At 34.4% G+C, this 15,212-nt stretch overlaps 1 protein-coding gene across 3 annotated transcripts in view; it reads left to right on the top strand.

Annotated features, from left to right (window-relative positions):
* The window catches only part of LOC137397026 (single-minded homolog 2-like), a 57,814-nt gene that overhangs the window by 31,961 nt on the left and 10,641 nt on the right, over nt 1-15,212 (top strand). For all 3 annotated transcript variants that reach the window (XM_068083310.1, XM_068083309.1, XM_068083308.1), the window contains exons 9-12: nt 3,538-3,644; nt 4,969-5,113; nt 7,386-7,522; nt 11,999-12,733. In XM_068083310.1, the coding sequence (XP_067939411.1) occupies nt 3,538-3,644; nt 4,969-5,113; nt 7,386-7,522; nt 11,999-12,733 (1,124 nt within the window). The remainder of the gene's footprint in view (nt 1-3,537; nt 3,645-4,968; nt 5,114-7,385; nt 7,523-11,998; nt 12,734-15,212) is intronic.

The following is a 15,212-nucleotide window of genomic DNA, read 5'->3' as shown; positions in this document are numbered from 1 at the left end:
CAATATAGAGCCATCAGAGTTAGCCAGGGACCAGCTGATGTTGCCAAGAGAGAATGATTACACTTTCCTCAAATCCAAGTTACGCTGTTGGCTGTTCACTAACAAATTCTCAAACAGTCTGTGCGAACACGCTAGGACTTTTTCTTTTGATTTTTTCTTAGCTAATGGTAATGTGGGGAAGGTTTTGAGCTTGTTTGACTTGATGGATGCATTGAAATCAATCTCTTAGGTGCTTAACCTCCTCTGGACAAATTCTGAAAGCTGTTTCTCTCCTATAACATTTGCCATTTCAAGATCCTGCTTCACTTCTATGGAGACTTTTGCACCACTGGTAATATGTACTAGCTTGGTGGTTTAAAACGCAAACGGATTTATTCTTGTTGTTATGAGTCTTTCATGACTTCCCTCATTTCCTCATCAGCCTTCCATGCCTTTTCACGCATCTCATAACTTGCTGCATCCGAATCACCAGGTACTAGCATCTTCTTCATGTCTGTATGTACAGCTGTTTGTCCTGGGTGAGATAGAGTCCAGCATTGAGAGGCCGATGATTCCTGGTAAACCCTATGATTCCACCATGAGACTTTGAGTCTCTTTTAACTGTTTGCTCAATAGATTGATCACAAGCGATATAGCTGAATGGACAGTGATGTCGTGATTGATAAGTAAAATACCCCTTTTTCATAAGAGCCTCATACACCTTGCTAGGCCATACTTTCAGATTAGTCATCTCTGCATAGTACAGCATGCAATATCTAGCGTAGTTTGTGTGGTCATATGCAAAAAACCAAGGACGGATCATACATGTAATTTATCTATAAATTTATGTCCAAATTGTAGACTATAACAAGTCATGTAAACTGCAAAGGGTTAGTTTTGCTGCTCACAAAATGTGCAGACAAAAATGAAAATGTTTTTTTTTCTCCCACCAATGTACCATCATCATGGAGTAATCATCATGAATTTGTAAAGCTATAAATATCTGATCTCACCCCTTCTGCTGTATCACATTCTTTCTGTCTCTTCTCATGTCTTTTCTCAGCTCTTTCCATAACGAGTTTGTTACAATACTTTTTATAACAGGCATAATGACAAGAAGTCTGAACTCTCATTGAAGTTCTCAATGATTAGCAATTTTTGAGCAATTTCACATTGAATGCTCTCTTCTTCCAATATCAACCATCTGTTTGAATACTGTTTGGCTGTCTCATATTGAAGTTTAGTCGCTCTGACTAGGGTTTCATTCACAGACTAATCAAGACAGTGAAACAAGCGGTCTTGCTGCATCCTTGGCAGTGGTTAAGGAATGCTGAGAATTGACTCACTTAATCTCAAGTAAAAACATTTATTAATTTTTGAGATTATAAAATAGTTTTCTTTGTCTGATATGTAAGGTTTTCCAACCAAACTTGGAGTTGCTCCCTCCCATTTCGAAAATGCTCTCTAGCTCAGAAATGTGCAAACACGTAGGTGTAGAAACATTATAATTGAATTCAGCATAATTTTCTGACTATAAAACATCTTAGTTTGAGTAGCCCACCCTCCGAAGGAAAAGGCTGAAAGATAAGTTTATGTTCCTGCTCTACTATTTATATCAGCACTCAGAAAGTGTTTATATCAGCACTCAGAAAGTGTTTATATCAGCACTCAGAAAGTGTTTATATCAGCACTCAGAAAGTGTTTATATCAAAACTCAGATCGTGTTTATATCAGCACTCAGAAAGTGTTTATATCAACACTCAGAAAGTGTTTATATCAACACTCAGAAAGTGTTTATATCAGCACTCAGAAAGTGTTTATATCAGCACTCAGAAAGTGTTTATATCAAAACTCAGAAAGTGTTTATATCAACACACATATCAAACTGGTGTAAGCTTTTTGTGTGGAACCAATAAGATGATTTGCGGTGATATTTTATCTGTATGAGAATATTTGCTCCAGACTATAACAATTGGATCAGAGAAAGCAGATATTGGACAGGGTCAAACATATATTTCAAGGATTTATTGTATATATAAATAATTCTGTAGTTTTTTATATTTATGTACGTTGCAGTCGTGGATGAGATCAACTTTTTAAACTGTTTTACTAGGCGCCTCTGGGTACACATCATCGTTTATTTGTAGTTATGCAATGGAACCGCTACTTACGAAAGACTCCGCATACGAAATTTTCAAGTTACAAACATATCTTGGTAGAAATTGTGCTCTGATGTACAAAAGATATTTCTAGATACGAAAAGGCCTTTTGTATTTTGGCCTGTTTGTTTGTTTGTTTCATGGGTCAGTACAACACGTCTCACTCAGTTCGATTTGCTAGAAAAATTCAGTAAACAAGCGTTTTGTTTTCGTTCATTGTATAAATTGGAGTATATATCGCATTGAAAGTAGGACAACTTTCGTTTCTAACAATTCATGCTCTGTGTTTTTTGGGTAGTGGCATAGTTTCTGAATTTGTTCTGATGCAAGTAAATCTTTCCATCTACATGTACATGTACGTTTTTACAAACATTTATTTTGAGCCAAAAAGGTGCAATACAGCACCAACCTCTTCTCACCGCCGTCTTCCCACTTCTCGTAGCCTTCACTTAGCCTCATTTATAGGCCCAACGCCTAAAGTAACTAGGCAAACATAACATAAGTTCATAGTTTTTGCTCACTACTTTACTGTTCTTTTTTTCAAGTGTACTTTTCATATTTATATTTATGTAGCGATGTAATTATAATATGTATTTGTTACAGGGTTACCATTACATGTTCTTATAATTTACAGAAATGTTATTTCCAAGTTCTGTGGGCCTTGGAACAAATTAGGGCATTTATATGGTAATGTGGTTTCTACTTAAGAAATATTTTATTTACGAAACATATGTCGGAAAAAATTGCTTTGTATGTAGAAGTTCCACTGTATTTGATCATTCTACTAAGTTATCATGATAACAGTGTTACCTGATATAGTAGTTATACTCGATTAGTCTACTTGATATCATCATAACAGTGTCACCTGATATAGTAGTTATACTTGATTAGCCTACCTGATATCATCATAACAGTGTCACCTGATATAGTAATTATACTTGATTAGCCTACCTGATATCATCATCACAGTGTCACCTGATATAGTAGTTATACTTGATTAGCCTACCTGATATTATCATAACAGTGTCACCTGATATAGTAGTTATACTTGATTAGTCTACCTGATATTATCATAACAGTGTCACCTGATATAGTACGTATACTTGATTAGTCTACCCGGTATTATCATAACAGTGTCACCTGATATAGTAGTTATACTTGATTAGTCTACCTGATATCATTATAACAGTGTCACCTAATATGGTAGTTATACTTGATTAGGTACCCGATATCATCATCACCTGATAGCTGTGTGATTGCTCACTCAATGACCTACACCCCATACATGTATATATACTGGTGGATAAGCTGTATCTCAGTCACGTTGTGATATATACATAGTGGAGTGTGTGGTGTACCTCCAGCTGAAGGCGGTAGTCTAATACTTTCTTTTTGGTAGGCTTGCGACTATGCTGGGTTACGAACCAGATGAGATATCGGGTAGTTCTATGTATCAATATCATCACCCTGGAGATCTGGAGATGTGTGGCCAATGTCACAGCAACCGTAAGCTTCTTTACATTTACATTTACTTTTTATTATGTTCTCATGCTTATTAACTTGCTATTGGCTTAAAGGTTATGTATCCAAGTTTTATTACATAAATGCCTTGCATATAATGTTGCTGCGTAGAAAGCTGGGGCTACCTCAGCCGGATGAGCGAAATTGATTTTGCTATGGGAAAATTCAAATCTTCCAGATCGCTTATGAAGTGGAATAGAAAAATTGTAAAATTTCAACAAAGTGGAATGCACTTTTCTTTTCTAGGTCATAAGGCAGTTTTGTCATTTATCTTTCACTATTTATGATTGTCTGACAGGCTAGTGCGCTGTAAGAGGTAGTCAGGTGTGCCATAGAAGCACAGAGAATAACTATGTGCACAATTACTCCAAAAAGCTAGGCTGCAGTCAATTGGCATAGGAGGTGGAGTGTCAGTCTACGGAGCTGATCGTTACGAGTTGAAATCCTGTACAATGCAATCTTTTTTCCCAATCGTCAACAGTGGCTTTGGATGGCTTGACACGGCTCTTATTATAGTAAAGATTATTAAAATACTTGGCGTTCTAGCTGCTAAAAGGAACAGTAAAATACCGTTAGTATATAATTGCAATATAAAAAAGCTAAGGCATACGGCTGGAGTAATAATAGCTTTTGTCAGTTCCATGGCTTCCTTAAACTTATAAGTGGCTCATAGTCTATCTGACCTTCTTCATCTGTGATTTGAAAGTAGAGCTCGTAAGTTCTTTCTAATTGTTTCATATAACAACAAATGGATATCCATTAAGTATTCCATTTTAATCATCAGCCTACTATAATTACAGTTTGTTTCACTCATTAACTTGTTTGGACATTTTGTGAATCGGTCCAATAGTGAAAGAGGCCATGTTTTTACAAGTACGTTGACCTAATTGCATCTATCAATGAGACATTTTAGCATTGAGCGGACAAATACTCATATTTTAGCATTGAGCGGACAAATACTCATATTTGGCAATCTAACGCACTATATAAAGCTCCGAAATAATGTCAGTAAAAATTAATCATCACAAGAGATGAGCCATGACTTGTGTTCGACGCTCTCCTGTGATACTCATAGACACCGTATAGAGCTACTTGTTTCCATCTGCAGCACCTTAACCTGAGGCTCTTGTTCATCTCTCACCTGTTGTCTCTATGTATAGTCAATAAATATCGACATATTTTATATGGTTAACCGACAGAAACAAACCATATTGGTCTACTTTCCATGACATTGACAGCGTGTCACAGGTGTGTATGTAAGTTGATCTCAACCTTTCACAGCTGACATGGCATCATTCATGTGTTTCAGTGATGACAGCTGGTACATCTATAAGCAAGTATTATAGATTTTTGAGTAAGAGAAATGAGTGGTGCTGGCTACAGACAAGAGCTACTATTGTTTACAATACCACCAAACAGCCGCAGTATATCGTCTGCATGAATTATATTGTCAGGTGAGTTTAATCAGCTCTTTCAGTCTCTACAGTCAGAACTCTACAGTCAGAACTCTACAGTCAGAACTCTACAGTCAGAACTCTACAGTCAGAACTCTACAGTCACAGAGCTTAATGCGCTCCGTGACTGAGCTCATAAGTCAATCTACTCGCCTCTCAAAGCCCTATTTCCTATGTAAAATAATTAAGTACAAATTAATCCGTTACCATCTTATGAAAAACCACCTAAAGAATAATATTACAGTGGAAAATGTGTTTTAATTGTTATAATTCAGTACCTACATGAGCAGAGTAACGGATACCCATTTAGTTGTTATGATCTGCAACGACATGTAACACCACTGAATGGAGTTTTTACTTTCGAGACAGGCATCGTGAGAGAGACTTGAGAGCAACGCGTTTTGTACACTGAGCTTTTGTGACCCTACGTAATAGAAACTTTGAATTGAGCTAACTAAACACACACTTGAAGCAAAGTTTTAATCTTTATATAAATCTCAACACTTATCATTTGTCTTTCAAGTTAGAGCGAGAAAGTTTTAGCGGCGAAAAATTACCTTCGTAGTGGATTTGAACTCACGACATTCAAGTCCCAAGTCTACTAACAAGCGCATGTATCTCTAAAGCTAAGCCATTCTTATCATTTCCATCGCTCTTACCATATACTATATGTCCGTTTCATGATTGCACATGCTAAATGTGTACTTTTATTATTAGTTAATATTATTTTTTGCATTTATTATTTTTTTCAAAGGTAATTTTTTTTACCATTACCTAATTTTGTAATTTGTAATTTTCGAATGTGCCGTTACACTCATATATCCGGTTTTGGTAAATCTGTAAAAGCTAAATACTTTTCACTTGTATAATCTGGAGTAAGAATTGCCTCTACATTCTCTCTCTCTGTTCGGTGAAACAAAGTATCAGACAAAGAAAGTCTAGTATCTCATTTTTCCATTTGTACCAGTATCGAGAGGTACTAGTATCGTCCATCAAGACTTTGAATACAATGAGCTTCTGCTGCAACAGTAACCTTTTTTATACACACACTTCCATGAATTCATTGTTTATTTTTTTTCCTAATTTATTTGAACTGCACAAAAACACTTTTCTTATGATATGAAGTTTAAAAATTAACAATGGTAAATGTTGTATATGTTAAATACAAATAATTTTTATGTGCAAAGACATTTTTATTACTCGGGCAACGCTGGCCATTCATATTGTCTTTTACTAAATTTATTTTAATTTTGTTGTCATTTTTTGGTATCTGTTGCCGGTTATGCGCTTTTGCCTCATTTTTGCTAAAACTTCGCCAATCTTTGAAAAACTTTTTTTAAACTGCTTCGAGATGAAACACTGAGCGATGCTGTTCTCAAAAACGGCTTGTGGTCTACTCCACCACCTCTCGCTCACTTGCCATATAGTGTAGTCGCCATCAAGAACCGGCTCATACGCTCTCATCTCAAAGATTACTCGTATTTCAAGGAAAAAATTTGCTAGAAAATCAGCTCGTGTCTTGAGTTTCTAGCATGTTAGGGCACTCAAATGTAGAGGTATGACGGTTTATTGCCAGGCAGTGAATTCTTGGTTTCATATATAAAACATTAGCATGAAGCCTCACGATTCCGGGGTTTTCTTTGATTTTGATTCAGTCTACAGGTAGGTGTTTGCCGAGCGGGCTCTCTGGAACCAGATGAAGTTTTGAGACCAAATATTTTGTGCGCGTGAAATTTGATGAAATCGGCATTTTACACAGGCTAGCAGACACACACAGTGAAAATGTGGGAGTTATTAATATAAATGTTGACTGTGGACACGCACTGTGTGGATAAAGATGTCTTTAAAGATGAATCAGTTTTTTATTGTTTGTTTTACTAAAATGTGCTCAATGTTCGTTTTAGGAATAAATATTACTAGTTTATTATTTTGCTTTCCTATATTATGTTTTCTTGTTTTAATTTCTTTTTTTTCACTCAAACCTGATTGCAAATAAGTGCAAGCTTGGTTGATCATGCAAGCTGACAATCATCTGTTCACACGATTATCTCAATATTATTACCATTATATAGTGATATATAAGTGAAATTGATGAAAATCTTACAGATATAAATTTGATGTCGATGTTTCAATGATGCCCCAGGAGGCAACGCGAACTCATGATTCATTTGATACATTCAGCTGTGCTCGAATTAAGTCTTTCTCTCTGAAGTTGTCTCTCATCGGTCCCCTCTAGTCCACTACTCCATTATAGTACTTTTTAATATCGTAGTGAGAAGGAAGGCAGACGCTATTTGCTTGAATACTTTGATAAGTCTGACACCTTGAGTCCAAGCTCGAGCAGCAGCTCTGGCAGCAGTTCTCGGCATTCAAGCAGTAATCATAGCCCGCATTCTTCGGCCTCATCAGGTTAGCAGCATGTATAGCTCACATTCTTCCACCTCATCTGGTTATCAGTAATCGTAGCCTGTATTCTTCTACTTCACAAGGTTTATGATATTAAAGCAAACTACCACGAACAGCTTAAAACTCATTATTCTCTAAATTCAGCCTTCATAATGATCTCAGTCATTTCTGAAAAGTGGATAAGCTATTTAACATTGCTTGTAGCTTGTTACAGGATGTTTAATAGGCTGAATGCCGAGAAAAATGAGCTCAAAAGTGCCATAACAACGCTAGCTTGTGATGAAATTGCCGTAGTAATACTGCTGAAATAGTAATTACAACTAGTAATACTGACTAGTAATAATAAACTAGTATATACTGACTAGTAGTAATAAACTAGTATATACCGACTAGTAGTAATAAACTAGTATATACTGACTAGTAGTAATAAACTAGTATATACTAACTAGTAGTAATAAACTAGTATATACTAACTAGTAGTAATAAACTAGTATATACTGACTAGTAGTAATAAACTAGTATATACTAACTAGTAGTAATAAACTAGTATATACCGACTAGTAGTAATAAACTAGTATATACTGACTAGTAGTAATAAACTAGTATATACTAACTAGTAGTAATAAACTAGTATATACTGACTAGTAGTAATAAACTAGTATATACTGACTAGTAGTAATAAACTAGTATATACTAACTAGTAGTAATAAACTAGTATATACTGACTAGTAGTAATAAACTAGTATATACTGACTAGTAGTAATAAACTAGTATATACTGACTAGTAGTAATAAACTAGTATATACTAACTAGTCCCACGACCAAACGAGCGGAGTGAAGTGTGGGAGTTTTTATGATAAATGCATGTGCACACAACTTACGAAAATTATTCATCAACAATGAGACGAACTCTCGTCAAGAAATTTCATCAACAAATTTAAGCATCGTTATGTAAAGTCGTTAAAGTATAATAACGATACAAAACACATTTAAACCTATTTAAATATGTTACCAAGTCTTTGTAAACCGTCGGTATTATCTTAAAACTTACCCATCTAATCGGATTATACACAAATAGACAGATTAATTTCAACGAAAATCGCCACAAAACACTTGAAAAGCGTGGTTTAATAAAAGTTAAGACCGAAAATTGAAACGCCGAGGGACAGATAATAGAACGATGAAGTCTTGCACATTTCACGAAAAATTAACGTGTACGTTTCACCAGTCTATAGCATTGTCGAATTGCCGAAGGTTTTGGCAATTAACATAGGAGTACAGAAATCGTTTCATTTTTGCCGATTTCAATTTTTTCATCTTCATTTGCCGACACATTTGAATACTTTCCCATTCTAACTGATGTCCAACGCAGTATAAGTAAAGCAAATGACGATGATATTTTTAACGTTTCTTATGAGATTATTACAATAATTAATTATAAGTTTGGATGACTACAGAACAATGACTACGCAGTACAGACTTTCTAAAAATCTAACGCAGTGTAAGTAAAGGCATGACGATGATATTTTTTCTAACGGTTCTAATGAGATTATTGCAATAATTAATTATAAGTTTGGATGACTACAGGACAATGACTACGTAGTACAGATTTTCTAAAAATCTATATAAATATCTCAACTTCGTGATATTGTTAGCTATGCCGTTTTGAAATGTAAACAAAATTGTGCATTGGTTTTTTATTATTACTATATAAATAATATTGGTTATTCTAATAATGTCAGTGCATTTTACTTCTAATATTGGCCAATATTGCATTTCTTTTTTTGCAGGAGGAGAGATATAAACATATAATCTTTTCCTTTCATTATTGCTATTTGTTGTATATAATAACACCCAGTACATTACAGCTACCATTGCAGTTATCCTATTTGACTGATAATATTGCATTTCTCAACCATCAGTACCCTTTCTTTTTTTCAATATCACTTTGGTCGAGGGCTGTATGACAGTGGAATTTCTAGAAATTCCACTGTCATACAGCCCACGACCAAAGAGATGGCCAGAGATATTGGCAAAAAATAAAGGGTACTAATGGTTGAGAAATGCAATATTAGCAATCAAATGGCTCTGCAGTGCAATAGGATAACTGCAATGGTAGCTGTAATGTACTTGGTGTGGGTGTTATTATATACAACAATAAGCAATAATGAATGGAAAAGATGTTTATATTTTCCCCCTGCAACAGGAGAAATGCAATATTGGCCAATATTAGAAGTAAAATGCATTGATATTCTTAGAATAATCAATTTTATTAATATAGTAATAATAGAAAACCAATACACAATTTTGTTTACATTTCAAAACGTCATAAGTAGCAATATCGAGAAGTTGTGGTATTTATATAGGTTTTTAGAAAATTTATTTAAAAAGTGTTTGGTCATGACAAACAACAACAATGAAAGGAAAATATTACACGTTTATATCTCTCCCTTGCAATAGGAGAAATGCAATGTTGGCCAATATTATAAGTAAAATGCACTGATATTATTAAAATAACCAATATTGTTAATATAGTAATGCAGCAATAATAGAAAACCTATGAGCGTTCATGCGTCTCGAAGATTTCTGCAAACTGCAGCAAAATAAAAGCTGTTATAAAAGTGTTATAAAGCTGTAGGCCTAATTTACTGTAATGTATGTAATTCAACAACAATAAAGAAATATGTTTATTATAACTCTGAAATGCAAAATTAGAAGTAAAATGGCAAGCTACTGTGTACTATACACAGTTTGAAAGTTGGTTGCGTTGAATGTAGAATGGTTTTGATAAGCGATCTTTAACAGAAAGCGGGTAGGAGCATTCACGCGTATAAAAATGTAACAAAATAAAAAATGTTCTCGTCATGAAGGGGCGTTGTAGTTCGGCCCTAGCTTGTACATAAGTTGTAAAGAATTTCGGCTAACGTTTCAAATAATGAAACCTTCGGTGATTGGACAAAAAACACAGGCTGATAAACTGTGTACCACAATTTCGTACCTGTAAATCGGTCTACGCCTCAAACGGTCTACGTATATTACGGAAACCTTCGAATAAATTCGAATACAAGTAAAAATGGCCATAGACTGATGAAATGAGCACGGTTTTCTCGTGAAATGCGCACTGCTAAATAGTTCTACAATCGGTCGCACGGCTTTATTGGCGTTTCAATTTTCGGTCTTAACTTTTATTAAACCGAGCTTTTCAAGCTTTTTGTGGCAATTTTCGTTCAAATTAATCCGTCTATTTGTGTATAATCCGATCAGATGGGTAAGTTTTAAAATAATACCGACGGTTTACAAAGACTTGGTAACATATTTAAATAGGTTTAAATGTGTTTTGTATCGTTATTATACTTTAACGACTTTACATTCCGATGCTTAAATTTTTTGATGAAATTTCTTGACGAGGGTTCGTCTCATTGTTGATGAATAATTTTCGTAAGTTGTGTGCACACGCATTTATCATAAAAACTCCCACACTTCCGCTCCGCTCGTGTGTTCGTGGGACTAGTATATACCGACTAGTAGTAATAAACTAGTATATACCGACTAGTAGTAATAAACTAGTATATACTATCTAGTAGTAATAAACTAGTATATACCGACTAGTAGTAATAAACTAGTATATACTGACTAGTAGTAATAAACTAGTATATACTAACTAGTAGTAATAAACTAGTATATACTGACTAGTAGTAATAAACTAGTATATACCAACTAGTAGTAATAAACTAGTATATACTAACTAGTAATAATAAACTAGTATATACTGACTAGTAGTAATAAACTAGTATATACTGACTAGTAGTAATAAACTAGTATACACTAACTAGTAGTAATAAACTAGTTTATACTGACTAGTAGTGATAAACTAGTATATACTGACTAGTAGTAATAAACTAGTATATACTGACTAGTAGTAATAAACTAGTATATACTGACTAGTAGTAATAAACTAGTATATACCAACTAGTAGTAATAAACTAGTATATACTAACTAGTAGTAATAAACTAGTATATACTAACTAGTAATAATAAACTAGTGTATACTGACTAGTAGTAATAAACTAGTATATACTAACTAGTAATAATAAACTAGTATATACTAACTAGTAATAATAAACTAGTATATACTGACTAGTAGTAATAAACTAGTATATACTAACTAGTAGTAATAAACTAGTATATACTGACTAGTAGTAATAAACTAGTATATACTGACTAGTAGTAATAAACTATTATATACTGACTAGTAGTAATAAACTAGTATATACTAACTAGTAGTAATAAACTAGTATATACTAACTAGTAGTAATAAACTAGTATATACTAACTAGTAGTAGTATACCAGTGTAGTATATTACTACACTGGTATACTACTTCAGCTTTACACAGTATAGTATAGCTGGCAGCTAGACTATGATCACAGTTATTATGCTAAGGATTTTGCATTTGTAATCTTTGTGTTGCGTGTTGCAGAGAACCCATCTACACCCTCTTTAGGACTTAAGAAAACTCGGACTCAATCTAATTTATCCAATCACATGACAGGGTTAAGTCTAGATGGCAGCCAGTATTCTGCCGCTACTCCTATACGTTCATCAACGCAGATGTTTGAGCCTTCCCTCACCAATTCACTAGCGGGCAGTCAGGAAAATTCATCCAGGGCTCATCAGCAATATGACTCTCAGCGACCACTTCCATCAGATTCATTGACCGTTCAACAACAGATCAACTTGACCTCTTCTCAGCAAAATTACTCGACTTCTCCTGTTAGCTATCCTTACAGTGCTAACTCTTCTCCTTCAAGCCATCAACTCACTGCAAGCCCCTCCCCCTCTAACCCGCAATACAATGCTAGCCCCGACCCCTCCAATCAACAATACATTGCTAGCCCCGCCCCCTCCAACCAACAATACAATGTTAGTCCTGGTCCCGCTACCCAGCAGTACATTGTTAGTCCCGCCCCATCTAGCCAACACTACAATACTAGCCCCACCCCCTGCAACCAACAATACAATGTTAGCCCCGTCCCATCTAGCCAACAGTACAATGCCAGCCCAGTGAGTAATGAGCGTTACTCTAATACAAGTAGCCCCTCCCAAGTACTGTATAACACAAGCCCTGGCCAACAATGTAATGCAAGTCCCCCCTACCAGCAACAGAATCAGCATCCACTAGAGTCCCAGTATTCACCAGGTCATCCATCTCCAGGTAACGATATTGTTCATTTTCATCTGATTTTTTCTTATAAGAAGGGTCAAGGTCAAGCTTTTTGCCGATAGAGATTCTGAATTAGTCTTACATAGACTATATGAACTTAAAATAACCATAGCTTATTTTCATCTTTCTTTGTAAATTTTTTGCATTTTATTTTTAATTAGGATGGTCACCGCTTTTACTCTCACTAGTTTAAGGCCAGTTTATCTTCTCGCTTTCTTTTTCTCATGATAACTGCTAGATGACTAGACTTCCTAGAGTTAGTTCAAGGATATGTGTTCATCGCTCGGTATTATCTGTTGTTTAGCTTTCTAAAAGCATTGCCTTCATTGTTTCACCACTTTTATCATCATTTACACGACTCGTCTTGGATCCCATAGTTTTAAAACTAGAAAATGGAGGAGTGAAGCCTTGCAATTCGTTATTCAAGCACTATAGAACCAAACTGTGTGAAGGAGAACGAACGGTGTATATAGTGTATTTACTGATTTATGAAACTGCAACGTTTTGAAATACTTCGGATATCAACTTTTGAAAATTACTTCAAATGGTGCATTAAATATTTCCTCAAAGTTTATGTCAAATGCCAAAAATATATGAAATTTCTAAATACACTTAAATCTATTTATATAAATCTCAAAGTTTGTCTGTCTGTACTTCGGTATGTCCGGCTACAACTATTAAAATTTAGGAGTTAAAAGCTCGCGCTCTGCTGGATTTGAACTGACGAAGATCGCAACCGCAAGATTCGAACCGCAAGACTCGAACTGTGCACTTAGCCACCAAGCTACGCTTTTCTCACAATTCTATTACTTTTATCACACAGCGTATACCCTTTTTTCCGATTTCACACACTAACTGACATAACTATTAACTCTATGAAACACGATGTTTTTTCGTGTTTTCATAAACTTCTATTTCTGGTTTTTTGTAAGGTTCAATTGCTAAATCGGTAAAGGCCATTACTTTCCACTCAAACATGTGTATTTCCTCAAGTAGGAATAGCCTCTACATTCTCGCTCTGTTTGGTCAGACAAAGACAGTCTGATATCTCATTTTTACTTTTTTACCAGTATCGTCGTATTCAAAGTTATGATGGATAGTTTCTGCTGGAACAGTAACCTTTTTTATACACACACACTTCTATGCACAAATTGTTATTATTAATTCAACATATTCAGAATTTTTATTTTGTTTTCTCAGTTTGCATTAATTTTATCATTATCAATTGATCTTTTATTGTAATTGTCGCAAAACAGACTTAATTTAGCTATTACATGTACTTTCTAATTATTTTACATTTACATCTAAACATTTTTATAGTTTTTTTATTTTGTTTCTCAATTTATTTGATCTGCACAGAACATTTTCCTCGTGATATGAAGTTTGAAAGTTACAGTTGTTTGACAAAGTTTGAAAACCTTCACAGTTGGTCTATTTTTTTCTCCTAATTTATTTAAACTGCACAAAACACATTATAACTGTTGTTATATGTTGAATAAAAATAAATTTTCTGTGCAAATACTTTTATTACCCAGGCAACACCGGGCATTTATCTAGTATTTAAGTAAAATTAAAAGTTGAAATTTTTAATTAGCGCTTAATTATGTTCATATATTTAAGTGATCGGAAGTTGGGGTTTGACTGTAGTCTCTCCGACATCATTGGTTTGAGTTGATCACTATTTACAAGTTTCGATAATTTGTTTTTTAATAAAAAAAGCTATTGGTATGGTTTGATATATAATGCTCTCAATAATTTTCATAATCACTCAAACACTAAAAATATCAGCCGGACATTAGCTATCAACTCTCTTGAGTGAGTTGAATTCTTTAGATGTAAGTAAAATATTTATTTGTTACTTTCTACAGTATGAGATATTTCTCTGCCACTACTGATTTTTGTAGTTAATAAGCTTGTTATGAAAAGTTGTATTAACTAAAACTATTGGTGAATTTGCAAGAAAAGATGAAATACATCAGTTTAAGTAGACGGTGTTAATAACAAATCAAAGTGAAGGAGTATCATGATGCTTGAATACTGAGATAGTCGCCTAATTAAAGACAATCAATTGACCAATTAAAAACAATCAGTCACTCAATTAAAAATAACCAATCAACCAATTAAAAACAATCAGTCACCCAATTAGAAACAATCCTGGCCAAACCAGAAGTAAGTGTCTTTTAAAAGACAACTCGGGTATGTTTAAAAAAAAACACTACTATCAGTATATCAATACCGATTCAACACTAACTACAAGATCTCCTTTTTATGGGGCTGTCAAACATAAAGCTGCTAAAACCAAAACATTTCTACGCACCTAACTTATCAGAAAGTCAAGTGTAAAGCACTTATACTCAATTGGATCAGCTATGATGACTCTATGATAACGAAGCTAAATACAGGGGCAAAAGAGGATATGGTTATAATTACCGATTGATTAGAGGTTTTAGGTCTATAGCGGGTAAGCTGT

The sequence above is a fragment of the Watersipora subatra genome, chromosome 5, assembly GCF_963576615.1.
Source record: "Watersipora subatra chromosome 5, tzWatSuba1.1, whole genome shotgun sequence".
NCBI lineage: Eukaryota > Metazoa > Bryozoa > Gymnolaemata > Cheilostomatida > Watersiporidae > Watersipora > Watersipora subatra.
This window is presented reverse-complemented; position numbering and strand designations above follow the sequence as displayed.